At 32.9% G+C, this 17842-nt stretch overlaps 2 protein-coding genes across 3 annotated transcripts; one reads left to right on the top strand and one right to left on the bottom strand.

Annotated features, from left to right (window-relative positions):
• Window positions 1–155: 155 nt before the first annotated feature.
• On the bottom strand, window positions 156–5526 carry LOC110996120 (phosphoglucomutase). Its single transcript, XM_022263650.2, has 10 exons — window positions 5099–5526; window positions 4799–4880; window positions 4007–4206; window positions 3516–3672; window positions 3249–3437; window positions 2718–2918; window positions 2409–2616; window positions 1598–1781; window positions 959–1038; window positions 156–724 (listed from the first exon to the last, which is right to left on the bottom strand). Exons 1-10 carry the CDS (start codon window positions 5336–5338, stop codon window positions 586–588), a joined length of 1680 nt encoding a protein of 559 aa, XP_022119342.2. The 5' UTR covers window positions 5339–5526; the 3' UTR covers window positions 156–585.
• A 932-nt stretch (window positions 5527–6458) lies between these two features.
• Window positions 6459–17340, top strand: LOC110996122 (fatty-acid amide hydrolase 2). 2 transcript variants are annotated; one of them, XM_022263652.2, is made up of 12 exons: window positions 8117–8232; window positions 8267–8318; window positions 9069–9302; window positions 9646–9769; window positions 10513–10684; window positions 13174–13298; window positions 13922–14011; window positions 14221–14449; window positions 14689–14866; window positions 15377–15499; window positions 16388–16525; window positions 16982–17340. In XM_022263652.2, the coding sequence occupies exons 2-12, from the start codon at window positions 8304–8306 to the stop codon at window positions 17132–17134; spliced, it is 1581 nt and encodes a 526-aa protein (XP_022119344.2). In that variant the 5' UTR covers window positions 8117–8232; window positions 8267–8303; the 3' UTR covers window positions 17135–17340. The 2 variants fall into 2 exon arrangements, with proteins under 2 accessions (XP_022119345.2, XP_022119344.2); XM_022263653.2 differs by lacking the exons at window positions 8117–8232; window positions 8267–8318 and adding an exon at window positions 6459–6582.
• Window positions 17341–17842: the final 502 nt, after the last annotated feature.

Here is a 17842-nt window from a genome sequence, read left to right as displayed (position 1 = left end):
CAACATTTATAAAAATCTTTCGCTTAATTATCTAAATAACATTCCATCGACAAATGAATTTGTACAAAAAATAAATTATTATTATAAATTCAGTTTTAAAATAACAATTCGGATGTATGAAATAACTAGTAAATATTTTATATTAAATATCAAAAATCCTTTTAAAGTATTTATACAATTAAAGGCTGATCAAAAATTTGGGTATAGATTTAAAATATATTTTTAGTTTAAAATTACGTAATTCATTGCACATTAAAAACAAATAAACAATAGACCATAACCAACTATATAACAATGATTTTTTTAATAATTAGAAAGAGGCATTTAATGCGTCAAGATAGGATTAGCTTCCTAAACTATTATATTGCGCTATTGCCAAAAATAATTAAAAAATATTTCAGATAATTATACAAATCTTATAAAAAAATCCTATTTTTTTGAGTTTACACTCACAAACCACTGAAATTTTAGTAAAATTAAAAAAAAATAAAACTTAAACTATTTTTTAAATTTAATAAATTAAAATTTGGTTTTATTTTAATTAAAAAATTGGTTACTATCTTTATTGATTCGACCATTTAAGACTTATGTAATAACGGTAGGTTTGTCGCGGCCGATGTACTTCTGTAATTCTGATATTTGCAGCGCAACACTAATAAGTGGCGCTAGTTTTTCTTGAGCCGAGCCGAGGACATCTTTAGCTTCATAGGAATCTATGTATAATCTAAAAGAAATATATAAATAATTATTTCGCTGGCAATCGAACCTGGGACATACGTTATGTGATATAACTGTAATAGTAATATAGGCAAATGCCGTACAATGTAAGTAATAGGCACAACATATTGTAAGTTAAAGCAAACTGTCAATGTCAAATTATAACTGTCAAATTATTATAACTGTCTTTATTTATCTGTGTCAAGGAATTTAGAATACACATTACACACAGTACACTAACCTCACAGTTGCTCCAGAGCTGCCTGTACCACTGAGACGCATCACAATCCGGGATCCGTCCTCAAACACTATACGGAGACCCTGAAATTAATAAAAATATTACAAATACTTCATTTAGTACAATATGTCGCCTGCCCCGGGGAATGTCGTAAAGCACTATTACGACTATTTTAATGCTTTGTCATTTTTGACCTATTTGAGTGATTTACTATAACTGTAATATTCGTTCAGAACTTTTTAAAAACATTCGTGTTCTAAAAAAAATATGAGGATATCATAATACTGCGGAAATAAGTTAGTATACAATGTCAATAATAGTCGTTTCCCTAATTTCATTTTAAGAGCTAACAACAAATATAAAGTTTTAGTTTAGATTGTAATTCTATCAAATAGTCAAATTTAGAAAAGAATGAGTCTTAATATGTCTATTTCACCAAACCTAGTATTTCTGGTAAGGTTTTAAATTATAACGTTCTAGACATTTGTCAAAATAACCATCGTAATGTTATTAATGTTCTAAACAGTAACACAAATATAAAATAGATTTTGCTTTTGCGACTTTATTTCCTATATCAATATATAATACAATTTCCAGTAAATCCAAGTGTTTTCAACAACTATTTAAAACAACATGTAATACCTGCATCATAGCGACGCTCTGATCGACTGGATCCATGTAGGAGAAGTTATCAGCTACAGAAACTTTATATTCCTTCCCATTAGCAGAGTAACGGGAGCCCACAAAGCCAGGGGCCGTCATCTTCTTCTCCAGTTCTTGCATCATCTCGTTGCAGGGATCGCTGGGGCACTCCTCGTAATCATACCTGTAATAGTATGTTTATAGTTCGGTTGGGGCCTGTAGCGATAAAAAAAATAGCGAATACTTTGGAAATTAGAAATTCATAATACAAAGAAGGTTTGTGTCAATAATTTTCTGACCCAACAGTAAAACGTTTTAATACCACCCAGTGACTCATTAAACCTAAAAGTTGCCATTTATGTTGTGTAAAGTATCGGAAAGTCGTAAATAATATTAACAGTAACACATAATTCAATCCCCGCCCCGCATTGTAACATTTTACGCCAACTAAAAAATTATTTACGTAATACTTATGAAGATGCGATGCAGCAACAACTTACAAGAATAATATTATCTATGTGAATGTTAGTAGTAAAGATATTGTCTTAATAAACTAAATTTGAATATTGCTGTCATATTTATTTCTAGCTTCCTCTTAAAGTTGGCGTTAACAAACCCCTTATATATGTCGCAGTAAAGTGGTTCAGTGAGAGAGTTAATTGAATTTCTAGACAGTTAATTAAAGATCAATATTCAATCAATTAATTAATAACAGACTTAAACATTCTTTGTTATATAATTATTACTGACTGTCTTTTATAATACATTGATAGGAATTTTATATCATGTACATTTAACAATGACAAATCACCTGGTAAAGTAGTTTCTGCCGAATTGTTGCCAGTGCTTCGTCAAAATCTCTTCCACAGAGAGTCCCGTAGCCGCCAGAACGGAGAGCCAAGCCAGTGCCGCCCAAAGCCCATCTTTCTCTCTCACGTGGTCAGACCCTGTGCCAAAACTCTCCTCTCCACAAAGAGAGAGACGCCCAGCATCCATGAGGTTGCCGAAATATTTCCAACCTAAAAAAAATCATTTTTACCTGCCCTGATAAAAACTCACTAGGATATATTTGAGAATCTGTACAGAAATTAAAAGTCCTTAATCAAATGTATTGACTCACCAGTTGGCACCTGGAAGAACTCCTTTCCTGTTGCAGCAGCAACTCTATCTACGGCTGCAGCTGTGGGCATGCTCCTGGCGAAGCCCTTCACACCTGTCTTCTGGAAGTACGGGATGTGGTGGAGGTTATTTGCCAGCACTGCCAGGGAGTCTGACGGTGTAACGAAGAACGCATCTCGACCAATTATCATGTTGCGGTCACCTGGAGAAATCAGTATAAAATTATTACGATGGCCTAACAAATTGTCTATTGCCGGAATAATTTGAAACGGTTACAAGAGAGAGAAAAAACAGTATAATATAGTAATAAATCTAAAACATAATTCTCAGTTATAAATATACAATAAAAATCCTATCTGTTTCTAGCTATTAAAAGAATAATTTAATACAAAAAGTTAGTTCTAAAGGTAATAAAAAATTATCAATATAATTTAATATAATATAAAAATATATTTTATATTACAACATTTATTCCAAGGCTACGAGGTATAAACACTCATACGAACATACTTGGCAATGGCTTAGTACTTACCATCACCATCAAACGCAGCACCAAAATCATAGTCCCCACCCTTGACCGCATTCACAAGGTCAGCCGCATATGTAAGATTGGGATCAGGATGAGCACCACCAAAGTCTTCTAAAGGTACAATTCTACGAACATTATTTCCTGTGGCTCCTAACTCATCTATGAAGATACGTTTCACATAGGGACCAGTTACTGAAAACAGTGTTTAATGAAATATTGTTAATGAATAGAAAATAATAAGAAACGTCCTACACATAAACATTTACTAACCTCCATTCATGGAATCAATAAGTACATTAAAAGCCTTTCTGCGCTCTGATCCTTGCAATAGAGCCTTAATTTTTGGAAAGTCAAATATCTCCTTCATATAATCAACATAATCCTTAACAGAATCTATTATTTCAACAATAAATTCTCTATCTTCAACCTAAAATAAAAACTTATAAAGTTATACACTACTGATATTTTCAAGGAAAGTATCCATTATAAGAGTCTTTATAATTAAAAGTATATAAAATAATATTCTCTTACGTACAACGGACCTATTGAGCGTCTAAGTACAAAAACCGAGTCATATACCATCAATAATATTGTCAGATGGCAACTTCTATTTTTTATAAGACTGGGTCACAAAGGCAGTGAGTAACGTTATGAAGAATACAACTTTGGAATAGTAGACAAAACCTTACATGGAAGAACTATTTTTCTTACAGTTTTTAAGCATAAATATGAAAGTGGTTAATTTAGAAGCTAATGTCTACCTTGAATTTCTGTACAGCAATTTTATCAATATTGCACTGTATATCCGGCACAATTTTGTATTGTTTGATGGCTGTACTAAGTTTATATATTTCATTTGTGGTGTGATCAGGTGCTGGGCCGCCATTACTGCAGTTGAATTTAATTCCAAAGTCATTGTCTATGCCACCGGGGTTGTGGGAAGCTGTGAGAACAATTCCACCTGAAACATTAAACCAGAATTAATATAAATTGAAAGTAGGAGAGATCTGAGATTTATGTATAATATTGTAGGTTTATTAAAGTAGCTTGATTCATTCTCATTAGTAAATATATTTGTTTTAAAAAATTGTTCTTAAGAACCTTTTTGTAATGTAAGCAAGATTTTAAAGTATTAATTAAATTAATTATATGTAATTTACTTGCAAAAATATGGTACAAAAATCTATAGTGGTACAAACTGCCGCTCATAATGACATGCAAATTTATGTAAAATATGTAGAATATAAGTTACAGTTTCATTATGAGTCATATCATTACAATCAATTTTTATATTATTTTATCACTTCATGATCACATTATTAAACTATATTTGTTAGTTATCAATTTAATATTAATTATAATATCTCACACAAGTAATCATTAATAGAATGATTTTCGAACAGTACAAAAAGATAATTTATAAAAATCTCTATACTAAATTATTGAGTATCTGTTGACAAAAATTATACTCTGATTTCATTAATATATACATAACAATTTAATTAAGTGATTTTTGGTTAAAATTTAATTACATTAATTATCTTGTAATATACCTAAAGTTTTAAACTTCCTGATGATATGAGAAACAGCTGGGGTAGATAATATACCATTTTGTCCAACAATCAGCCTTCCAACCTGTAATTAATAAAGTGAATAGATGGTAAATCAGTAAAGGTTTTATTAATTGCCAAGATAACCGAATCACAATCCATTTATATTTCTTATTTTAAAATACATGGATTAATAAACATTTATGAATTTTATGTCTATATTTCTTTAATTTTTGGTGAGAATTCTCATGTGACCATAGATGAATATTTCTCGAAGGAAAAAGTACCAAGCAAAAGTCTTACCCCATTTCCAGCAGCAATCTTTATGATCTTATCAACGACTTCCTTGACAAGGTAGCGACCATCACCACCCACTACAAGAGTGGAACCTATTATAGAATCCTTGTTTGCATCCAGTATACTTTGAACAAAGTTTTCTGTGTAGTTGTCTTGTACAAAAACCTTTACCTTTTTACGCAAACCACTTGTGCCCGGCTTTTGGCCCTCGTAAGGGTTCGTATTAATTGTTACAACGCTAGACATTTTGTACAACTACAGTGGCTTCACGGCTAAATGTTCTAGTAGTTACACGTAGGTTGTAATCTGATAACTGAGTTCGTGAGGTCAAGAATAATTGTTGTTGTTGAAGAACACTCAGCTGTTAGGACAATGTCAAACAAGGTCGCCGGTCGGGCTCAAAGGCGCAACTGCCATTTGTGAACTATGTATTATGTATATCTATAGACCACTATCAAGTATTAAAGTGTTTACTGTCCAATCACTATTGTCATTTGTCAATAACCTATGTTGTTTGACTGTATGAAAAATAAAGTGTTAAAGTTCTATCGGAATGAAATGCCAAATAGGGAAATAAAAATTTGTTGATGACAATACTGGGGAAATCAGATTAAAATATGATATTGATACTATTTAATTTTTATTTATGTCTAGTTATAATGAACATTAAGTAGTATATTCGATATTTGTACGAAGAATATTGTTATACATCGGGTTTCTAAGATAGGAAAATATGTCAAAAAAATAAATCAGCCGTTAATTTCTTTATGTACTTATTTATTATATAATATATCATTTGAGTCATACAAGTAGGTAACTTAAAATCTCTTTCAGACACAAAGTCTGTTTAATAAGTGAGGGTGAGCCGTGAGAGGGATTTTTACTTAATATTGTCTAAATACTGGTTTGTTGGGGATCTTGATTGGAACACCTCCAAGTTATTTTCGCTGCAGGAGTTGCGTTTAAGTATTACATTTTTTTTAAGTCTCCGTGGATATTAGTTCCCTAATATCCTCCTAATAAGTCTATAATTTTTGTCTCCAGGATGTTAAATAAAACACGAGATTAAACTTGAATTTTGATCGATTAAACGGAATGACATAATCGTGTGGCGTTATGTCAAGCATCGCTTGGATTATAAATATGTAGTGACTTTTGATCAACATCAAGTCAATAAATAAAACCGATATCAGATGTACCCTTTTACATTTCCATTTCCAGAACGGCCTTTATACTCTGCTCCCACAAAAGTCATAACATCATTTTCTGTCTAAAGATAAAAATAAATATGTAAATAATAATATTTACCTATTAGAAATTATGCATATTAGTTAAATACCGACAGTCATACATACATATTCTTACCTTTCCGTTTCTCGTCAGTCAGGTTACATATTCCGCTGGTGTAATACGTAATAAATGTACATAGGATTTTACCGCGAATAAAATCGTTAAATGACATATTAATTAATAGTGTACATAAAATATAAGTGAGTTGTTACTTCTTAATTAATAGATTTAAATAAAAACATATCATTGGATATTTTATTTGTGCACATTGTTCGCATAATAATTATTTAGTTTGCATAGTCTGAAGACTTAATTTATTCATGATTCTTACTTAATTGTTTTAAAGAAAACTAGTGATTAATAGTTATAATAGGTAAGTATGGGACAACAGCATGTAGTCTACATTGAATAATTAATCGTTATAATTAAAAATAAATTAGGTTTTATATTAAGTGTTTTAAATGATTAAATGTTATTTATTTATAAACTGATTAGATTATACATATAAAAAAACCAAGGACAAGCTATTATTAAATATATTAACATTTAAACCTATATCTACAGAAATAACTAAAAACCGACAGAATCAAAACAAATCGTACTAATTTTCGATTGATAGTTAGATATTTACTAATATTTACGAAAGTTAATTAATATTTAAACCTTTTAATAACAAAACAAATTTTTACTAAGTAGGGAATAAATTTGATATTATTTGATATTTTTGATACTGTTTATAATATAAAAAAAAGATTACTTATAAAAAATATAGATTTATATGAAACTTATTACATAGTATACGAGGTTAATGAACTAATACGTTACTTAAGAAACGTTCTCCTAGTTGCAGTCGATGCAACCACAGATTATGCAATTACCTAAACTTGCTTTAGTTTTGTGAAACAAATCTAGTTTTAAAATAAAAAAATGTAAGTAAGTAATGTATTATATATTGGTTATGTTATTATTGGTAGAAAGGAAATTTAATATTGTAATTATGGCATCAAGCTCGTAGATAAGACGAGAAACTCTTCCTTTTAATGTACTAAAAGTTCTTCTATGGAATATTAGGGACACCAAATAGATATTTCCATTCCAATTGAATCCGCTTTAAGATACACAAATTTTCATAAAAATCGCCAACGTTTAATTCAATTGAAAAGCAGCCAGTAGTGGCTTCAGCGTGCGACTCTCATACCTGAGGTAGTAGGTTCGATCCCGGGCTGTGCACCAATGGACTTTCTTTCTATGTGCGCATTTAACATTTGCTCGAACGGTGAAGGAAAAAGTCGACGGTGTGTCAGGCACTAGAGGCTGATCACCTACTTGCCTATTAGATTTAAAAATGATCATGAAACAGATTCAGAAATCTGAGGCCAGGACCTAAAGAGGTTGTATTTAAATTCAATTACCGTAACACGGTAATACGCAAAAAAATAATATAATATTAGGCGTTGTTCGTTATCAACTAAACCACAGTAGCAATAATTTTATTAATATACAGGATTTACTAAAGTCTAAATCTACGTAGTAATAATAAAAATTGAAAATTAAAACACAAGTTTGGTCCCTGTTTCAATGTACCTTTAATGCTGGCATTACCCCACAAATCGAGCACATTATAACTGAGATATGTTTACGATAATTAAATTCAGTGTTTTGACTAGTTAGTTAAAACTTGATCTCCTTGAAGTGAAGGTGAAGCGGTCAATCAATGGCGTAAGTTGACAAACTTGTTATACTTTTGACGCTCGACTGTTCTACAAGACAGTTTAATCACAATCTGTCTTTCCGCCAACATTGATTTGGTTCCCTTCCCGGGGGTTATGGTGCACAGCTAATTAAATATTTAAGTTTGCGCCTGGTTGTACCGATGACCCCAGAGCTGCTCAAAGAATAATTATCGAAATACAGCGAGGAAATGCCAGCATTAAAGGTATGTCACAGAGACCAAACTGTTTAACTATTTTAATATTCTATTTATTATTTTATTGAAGTTTATTACATTAGGATTAAGTTACTTTCTAATAAAAAAATAATATTTAGTTAAAAGAGAAAATGCTCGTGGGTAGCTAGTTTCAAAAAAAGTCTGCACATATACTGATAACTTTTTTTGACTGTTAAGAACGGGCAGTTATACTATTTTACTTCCACGTCTACCAATCCCGACGTATAACGATGTATTTCTCTAAAATTCCGTTGCGCTGTCGTAACTTTGGAATCGCGCAATACAAAAACTAAACTAAGTGGTTTTCTGGAAGAAATCGCTCGAAAGCGATAAGGCGGCCAGTTGCTTTTTATTATGTTTATTTTTTTCTTTTATGTAATGCAACGAAGTGTTAATAAATAAAATAAATCGTTGAAGAATCGCTATCAAAAGTTACAGAGTACCAATGCTCATTTTCGACTTAAAATTAAAATCTTTCACATACGTTTAATTTACACACCCATACACATATTCACAAACCCTCAACCATACATGCTTTAGTTTTATTGTGTTTATTACGTTAGTTTAGTCATAATATGTGAGTAATCTTTTTCATTTTTTTCTGTACTCGATGGAAGGCTGGTGATCAATATAACTTCAATGGTCCTATATCTGAGCATCTGTAGAATCCTGTATAATGCAGTATTGTAATGAGACGAAGAAGTTTTTAAAAATTCTTTGTTTTTAAAACTTTTTCAGATCATCAAAATGTCAATTCTCCGAGCGTTATGCTCCCGTATACGACTCTTCCTGGATACGATAATAGATTTTATATTCTCCTTATACTGGGAATGCCACAATAAACAGTTACCAGACTTGGATGAAAAGCATGCATTTCTCGCAGACAGTGCTGTATCCTTAGCACAGAGGATTAAATCGAAGCAATTGAAATCTGAAGACCTGGTTAAAGCCCTTATTGAGAGGATAAAGCAGGTACATAAACAGCTGGATTAATATTATTATTACAAATTACCATCCGTCGTTTCACAATTGAGCGTCTTTAAGTCAGTATTCGATGAGCTTCTAGGCCGTTTGCCTCCTATTATATTAAAAAATTCTGAAAAAATTAAAAAGGATTTAACCAACATAGTGACATTATCAGCTATTATCATGGGCTTTATAACATCTCGTTAGGAGCCCACAGTACATATGTACATAAATTTTTAATTTCTCTCGATATTCGCTTCAGACAAAACAAACTCTTCAAATTACACCGATATGAATCATAAATTAAAATGGAAAAAGAATCTAACATGTCCGAAAACTCTTTTTTTAGGTGAATCCAATTTTAAATGCAATTGTAACAGAAAGATATGAAGACGCCTTAAATGAGGCTAGAGAAGTAGACCGGCAGGTCAGCGCTGGCCTTTCCGAACACATGGCAAAGAAACCGTTTCTGGGTAGGTAGTTTTACATAGATTAGGCCACAATTCTCGCAATGGTATGAGAGGCATACTCTTTTTTATTTCATGGTCTTTAGGTACCTTTAGGTGATAAGCCTTTTGTGCCTGACATACGTCATCTCTTGTTCTGGATATGGTATTTTCCTAACTCGCATATCGTAAAGGTTTTACCAATTTGTGCCATTGTAAAAAAATCTATTAATTAAAAGAAAGGTCTTCAATTCTTGTATACTACCTGTACTAACATATGGATCACAAACTTGGCGGCAACTAAAGAGTAGCATACAAAGCTACAGTTATAACATAGGGAAAAAAAGAATACAAGCCATTTCCTAAGAAAAACAACTAACACGTGACGAACAAAAAAGTGGACCAAACAAGTACTGAACTGGCTCCAGATACAGCAAATGAAAAAGGTCGTATTAAAATATCAGAAGGTGGTACGTGGCAGAGAGGAATAGCGGGATTTAGAAGAGGCCTTTGGCAAAAAATGGCACACACATACGAAGAAAAGAAGATTTAAATAGAAACGTGTTTAAATATAAAATTTAAAAAAAATAATAATTAAAAGACTAGTATTATTAAGAAAATATATAAGTGCATAACTAGGTTTCGAAACTACAACCACAGAGCCACTTACCTAATCCCTGAACTACTCAATGAAATCTTCAAAATCACCAACAACAAGGATTCATGTAAAAATGTTCCAGTGATATCATTGTCATATGATTTTTTTACAGGTGTACCATTCACAATGAAAGAGAGTCAAGCATGGAAAGGCATGCCTTTGACCCTTGGGCTCTGGAGTCGTAGGAACGAAAGAGCTGTAGAAGACAGTGAAGCCATCATAAGGTTGAGGGAAGCAGGTGCCATTCCTCTAGCCGCAACTAACCTACCAGAACTTTTAATTTGGTAAGTTTTATTTAATACAAAATATTATCTGCTTTATTCTACACAATTTAACGTGCACAGCGTACAGACGGAGCATCCGTCAGTCATCCGTGTCTGAACCTAAAAAAGCCACTCAGGTCACTACATGTTTATAATTATTGTTTATGTATTGGTCGTATCCTGTGGTATGTTCGATGTAAGAATACTGTATCTCCAAGCCTTTTCGTTGGTTATGGTTGAAGTGAGAAGACCTGTTATAGGAGAATGGTAATGTCTATAGCGGAATTTTAATTATTTTAATTTTGTGATATTTTTAGCTACAATTCCTGTTGCGCCTATATGACACACGTTTGAGTATTCCACAAATTAAATTAATAATAATTTTATTTACTAAAAATAATAACGAACAGAGAAATTTAATCTTAACTACATAGTTATATATACATATACAGAAAAATAATTGCTTAAAATTACAAACTATTTTTTTTTTGTTGAGTACATATCCATAATGCCCGCATTTGTTCCGAGGAAAGCTTAGAGTATTAAGCCAGAAAGGAGACGCCATCACTCGAACGATGCTAATTAATTTTTCTGCCAAAACATCGGCGGGGGACGAGGCACTCACACAGACAAAATTTTACTACAGAAACAAATTGCACAATGTTTGTACACACGCACACAAACCTAATTTGCTTACACAAGAGTAACCGCAACGCACACATTTAAAGAAATCGTATCTTTACACGTTACATGTACAGCACACATACGCAACAATCCCGAGATAATTAGAGCTACCACCATGTCGATAAGGAATGTCGATAAAATTTATTCATTCAATCATTCAGTTGTTACGTTTTAAATATTTTAACGTTTTACGTTACGTACTTAAATATTTATTACAAAGAGGTTAAAAAGTACAACAGGGGGTTTCTAAACACATTGTCAATCAAAGTATTTATTAATATGAAAACATCATGTAACTGTATAATCATTTGACATTAAAACAATTTATTTTTATTGCTACTATACTATAATAAAAATAAAACTGTTTTATTTCAAACTAAAAAAATGTATCCATAATTACAGTATATTGTTCATTCGTTCAATAATTTATCGATAAAAAATAGAATGTGTCCCCTCTCTAAAATGACGTAAACCGGCGTTGGTGTGGCTAACTACCAACTTAGGAAAATAACCATTATTAGGATAAATTCATGTGATAAATTTTTATAATTTTTCACGCCCTTTCTTCATTAATTAAAGACATTAGTATAATAAGAAAATTTGAAGTGTCGGGTAAACCTTCAAAGTACTTGTGAGCGAATCCACGAACAGGACAACTAATAATCAATAGTAAAGCATATTTACTTAAGTCATTGAACAATATGATCCCTATGTAAGTACCATCTGTTAGTAAAAAAATTATGCAAATAAAAAATTAAGCCACAAAAAACGTCATAGTGCGGAACTTTGCAATAAACTGGCAACATTGACTCGGCATTACTCGGCAATGAATATTTATTTGATTTTCACGTATTCTTATAATATACGATAATATTACTTAAGAAAATACTTACAGATGAAATGTCACGTTGTCTTTTTGTACACTCGATGTGTCAGACCTTTTTTTACAGCCGAATACACTGCATCCAGTCATTTTTGTCGGAGCTCTTTACACTAACAAGCGTCGTACCGGAATGGCGCGGAAGGGTCGAGAAACAGTTTTATATAACGGGTATGTCCAGCGGGTTCGTACTTTGACAGAGGGGGACGCGCGTAAAGGCGACTCCTTTCTGGCTTAATACTCTAAGGAGGAAAGCATCAGATCTACCAGTATTCTCTACCAGTCGCCAGCTCCAATATTTAACTAATTTTTAACTTGCTCAATACATACTATGTGGTTTTGATTACGACACGAATGTTGAAAAACGTGTATTTGTTCTTTTGTGTAATATGACTCGTGGTTTTAGATTTAAATTTTTACAGGTATATTTGTGTATTGAGGAAATATTTAGTTGTATGAATTTTATGTGTGCTATAGTTTATATTTATACATATGTACTTATATTTAATTGATAATCCTATATTAATAAAGCAAGGAAAATTTCACGTGTAATCAAAGTTGATGTTAAGTGATACCTCCGCCCATGGACACTCACGTTTTGAAAGCTTGCAAGTGAGTTGCTGGCCTTTTTTGGTACGCTATTATTTAAATAATTCTAATCCTTGGGATTTGCTCCAGTTCAAACAATTATTGACTCATAACTTAGCGATTAAAAAGAGTGGCTAAGAGTTTCTTGCCAGTTCTTCTTACGCCCCTGACGTAGAGCAGGTAGTTACGATCTTGCGAACTGGTAGTAAATGTAAATTAACAATTAATTTTTATTCTTGTTTACCTATATGAATAAAGATATTATGAGTTTGAATTTGACTAAGCCAACACTTTGGACTTCGAAAGATAACTCTCAAAACTCAGATTAAGAATACAGAAATTGAATTAATATTTACAGGCAAGAAACACGTAACCCAGTGTACGGTATGACACTTAACCCCCAACACACAGGCAGAACTCCTGGTGGTTCCAGCGGTGCTGAAGCGGCCCTCACTGCTACCTACGCAACTTCTATTAGTCTTTGTAAGAACATGTTTTTTTTAATATGGACATGGACCATGGACACTCATATTACCAGAATTCTCGATGCCTACTGAGTAGCGATCGCACAATTCTAGAACGGGCGTACTTGCTATCTCTTTCGCACACTGCTACGAGCTTGTCGTGCGGCGTTCTAGAGTTCTCGGTCTAGCTTCAAGAAGGTTCTGATCTTCCCTCTCTTTCGCGTATCATACAAAAAGTACTCTAAGTAGTGGAAAAATCTAAAAACATTACAGTCGACCCGTCTTCGTAACAATATTAATATAATTTACCACTCTACCATACTCAAAATAACACGCCTATATAGTCTGTATCACTCTCCGCGCTTACGCTCACCGATCTCGTCAGAGAGAAGTATATACGCAGTACGCATTCTGTCCCACTCTAGCGCACCTGCGCTACATCGATCCAGACCGATGTGAGACGCAGTATGCGTTCTGTCCAGCTCTAAAGCGTATTAGTCACATCTATATTACGTCATCGTGTGTTAGGTTATTTTCGTTACGGAATTTCTTGATTCGGTCGTCATGCTCAGAGCCTGCAATAAAATCTATGCAATAGCATAAATAATTTCGAGTACATACTCAAAATGTTTTATTGTATAGGTTCTGATATTGGAGGTTCAACCCGAATGCCGGCCTTCTACTGTGGAATGTTTGGACATCATCCCACCGCCAACACAACATGTATGAGAGGTAATATTAATTTAAAATGATAAAAATATGGTAATAAGATCTGTATTAATAACTTTTTGTTAAGAGATGAAAAGAGACAGAAAGATAATAGTTAAAATGGCGTTTAGTAAATTCGATTCGTTAACTTTACTATTACTATTCCTTGTGACTTTGTGATATAACCAGTAATTTTGTGGTTTGTACAGTAATCAAAGATAATATTATTATAGGCGTCCTCTTCCGTGAAGGCAACGAAGAATCCATGTTCTGTCTGGGCTTCATCTCCAAGCATGTGGAAGATTTAGTTCCTCTCACCAAGATAATAACAGCCCATAAGTCTGACAAATTAAATTTGGACAGAAAAATTAATTTAAGGACTGTAAAGTTTTATTATTTGGATTCGAGCAGCGATTGTCTGGTCAGTCCATTGCGATCTGAAATGACACAGGCGATAATGAAGTGAGTATTATTGTTCTTTACCGTCGTGAAACGCAAAAATACTGTTTATCCTACAAATAAGTAACAAATAGCTTATTTGGAACTTATCCGGACATTGTGAAACAGGCCCTAATACTTATAAATTAAGATATGTTGTTGATATATTCCATACCATAAAAAAGGTTTCATTAGAAGTAATTGTTGTCAGAGAGATTAGTTGTTTTTTAAATAAAACTAATTTAAGTGATTTTCGTTTCCAGGGTGGTTGAGAATCTCAGAGGGAACCTTAAAGTGGAAGTTCAGCCGTACCATCACCAGGGTTTTGACTACATGTACCGTTTATGGAGTTACTGGATGAGCAAGGAGCCTGGGAACTATTTCAAGCTGGCAACCAACAGTGACGTAGAACTTAATGCCTGGGTTGAAATGGGTAAAAAGGTAAGATATATTACAAATATTTCAGTATCTACATATTGTGTCATATTAAACAAGTCCTGTGGTACATAGATTTAGCCATTTATGATGATGACAAAAACCATTAATCAAAAACATTACAAGATCTGGAATTGTTAAAACTAGAATTAATGTACAACTTTTGGGAAAAATTATTATTATACTAGCATACTCGGCCAAGAGTTGCTATGGCTAAGGTTTTTGTTATATTACATAGTAGAATATTATTCAAGGGAAACGGTAGGAGAACTTATGTGAAACGTTGGTACTTTTAACACAGCGCCATCTGTTAGAATTGTATCAAATAATAAACAAATTATTTGCAATAAAATAATTGCGGGTACAAATTGAGATGTGAACTATCCTATCTCTTAAGCTGGACAAGACCGCTCACGGTGTGCCAATTTAATTTAAAATCGGTTAAGTAGTTTAGGAGTCCATCGCGGACAAACAACATGACACGTGTTATATATTAAGATAAGGGTTTTTTTTCAGCTCATAGGAATGAGCAAGCACTGTCTTTTCCTGATACTGCGGTGTCTGGAGCTCAGAGCGTTCCCTCAACTGGACAGCGTGTGGGCGGAGAAAATCACGCAGGAGCTGAAAGATGATCTGGCTGTAAGGCTTGTTATGCTCTTTTAAATCGAACACTTTTACTGAGTGCTAAACTCTCAGTTATCTCTTATCAGCTTTAGCATTATTATACTGAGTATACCCAGACGTGTATATGACGCAGCCAACTAGCTTAATTAGCCGTTTAATTAACAGTCTAGCCGTTTAACTAGCGGCCTGAAAGATGTTCAGCCAGTTGATCAAACAGCTAGGCAAATGACTTGGATCAATAACGTTTCATTACTTGCCTAGCCTGTTGACGGTTAATTTTAATTTAATTACACTTTCTGCCACTCTCAAACCCGAAACGAAACTCTTCATACTGTCAATATGGCGTCGGCAAACCAATTTGATGGTGTTTTCCAAAGGATCATGAAAAATAACAACTACAATGGAAGAGTGTAGTGACTATACTAATGTGAATTTAACTCAAGCAATTTAATTTGAAAAGCAATATCTTTGTTATTTCTGCCAAATAATGGGTTTGGCCAGCCAGTTTATTAAATGTTGTAACAAACGCTACGGCTGAATATCTATCAGGCCGTTAGTTAAACGGCGCCTTTTAGTTAAAAGGCCAGGCTGTTAATTGAACGGCTAGTTAAGCTAGTTGGCTGCGTCATAAACATAATATAAAAAAATTTCGTAGGCATACAGGGTAACTTTGGAGCATTTATATATTTTCAAAGTATAGGATGTGAAGTTTTTCCGCCTTTGCCTCTACAATTGTCATATCCTAGATTTTCTAGATATGTACGGGTTGATTATTACAATATTTACGTCGATGTTTTGGGAGCTAATGTTATAATTATTTTTTTTAATTCTTAATAAATATAGAGATTGAACTTTTGGTTATATAATAAATTGTAGTTAATTTATTATTCGTTATTTATTTAGAACAAACTTGGCGACAATGGAGTTCTTCTGATGCCGAGCGCGCCCCACGCGGCGCCCTACCATTACTCATTCTACCTTCGACCCTATAACTTTGCCTACTTTGGTATCGTCAATGCGCTCAAACATCCAGCAACTCAGGTATTAATTTATAATCTTGGAGGTAAGGAGGTAAAAAGGGTAGCCTGCCCTTTTTGGGCGCTCCGTTATAATGAAAAAAAAGTTAAACTCATAAAATGACTACCATTGTCAGGACATAGATCTATTCCACCACAGAGATGTCAAGAAGTACTTGGAGAAGCGGGAAGACTCTGATTTTTTTTTAAGTGGTAGTTTTAAATTCTTAGTATTATTGGTTGCTTTTAAATGTCAAATTTCAGTTTTTTAATTTTATTCTTTTGTTTTTTTTTTAAATGTATCTTTGTCTTTTAATGCGCTTGCTTGTTTTCTGTTTTTTATACATAATTTGTTAATCTATGTAATCTGTTTTGGTTTTCTGTATTGTATTAGTATTTTGTATAATAATATGTATATTAAGTAAGCTGTTAGATTACTTATAATTAAATAAATAAATAAAATAATTTAATATTTTAACAGGTTCCCCTGGGCACCAATAGCAAAGGATTACCATTGGGACTTCAAGTCCTCTCAACGCCATACAACGATGCGGTGTGCCTTGAAGTAGCGAAATATCTAGAAAAAGAATTTGGCGGCGCCATAATGCCTTGTGCAGTTAAAAACAAAGCGTAGGCGATACTTTTTGTGTTCCAGAGGTAATAGATAAACGTCAATAACATTTTTTTATGTTAGTTTATCTATTATTTCTGGCAAGCCATAAATGTATCTAATGTCATGTGATTGTCGATTGTTACTTAGATTTTAAGGTAAGGTTAAAGGGGTATATTTCGTGAAATAATCTGATCTGGCTGTAAATATTTAAAATTATTCTAAAAGTATTGATGGCTATTATTTAAACTAATTTTCTTCCCTTTTTGAAAACATACTTTAAAAACCACATTTGACACATACTTACATAAATAAATAAAATTAAGTGGAATTGGGCTGAGCACTTGATAAGAGCGACATAAAAGTGGAGTAAGGAAGTACTAAACTGGTGCCCATTGTACAATAACCGTCTAAGAGGAATACAATTTAGAAGGTTGATAGACCGGTACATGGGCCATCGCAAACAGGAATGGTGGGATTAAGACGAGGCATTTGCCAAAAAAGGGAACACAGATGATGAAATATAAATGTGGTTGAGTGATTGAAATAAAAGGCTTTTATTATTATTATTTTACATAAATACAGGAATATATGTCCATATATTTTCTTTGCCTATAAAAGAACTTAACGTCATCTGTTAATATTACTGTATTTATGACGTATCGATGAAAAAGTTAATACCTCACATTTTAAAGAAGACTAGATGGCATACCATGTTTTTTATATTTATTA

This window comes from Pieris rapae, chromosome 21, assembly GCF_905147795.1.
Source record: "Pieris rapae chromosome 21, ilPieRapa1.1, whole genome shotgun sequence".
Classification (NCBI taxonomy): domain Eukaryota; kingdom Metazoa; phylum Arthropoda; class Insecta; order Lepidoptera; family Pieridae; genus Pieris; species Pieris rapae.
This window is presented reverse-complemented; position numbering and strand designations above follow the sequence as displayed.

Excerpts from the sequence above, each read along its gene's own strand:
- LOC110996120 (XM_022263650.2), bottom strand. The coding sequence starts at position 5,338 with ATGTCTAGCGTTGTAACAATTAATACGAACCCTTACGAGGGCCAAAAG. Across the intron at positions 4,881-5,098 it reads AGATTGCTGCTGGAAATGGG|GTTGGAAGGCTGATTGTTGG; the intron begins GTAAGACTTTTG and ends TATTAATTACAG. Across the intron at positions 4,207-4,798 it reads CAGGAAGTTTAAAACTTTAG|GTGGAATTGTTCTCACAGCT; the intron begins GTATATTACAAG and ends TTAATGTTTCAG.
- LOC110996122 (XM_022263652.2), top strand. Across the intron at positions 14,450-14,688 it reads ATGACACAGGCGATAATGAA|GGTGGTTGAGAATCTCAGAG; the intron begins GTGAGTATTATT and ends TTTCGTTTCCAG. Across the intron at positions 16,526-16,981 it reads TCAAACATCCAGCAACTCAG|GTTCCCCTGGGCACCAATAG; the intron begins GTATTAATTTAT and ends ATATTTTAACAG.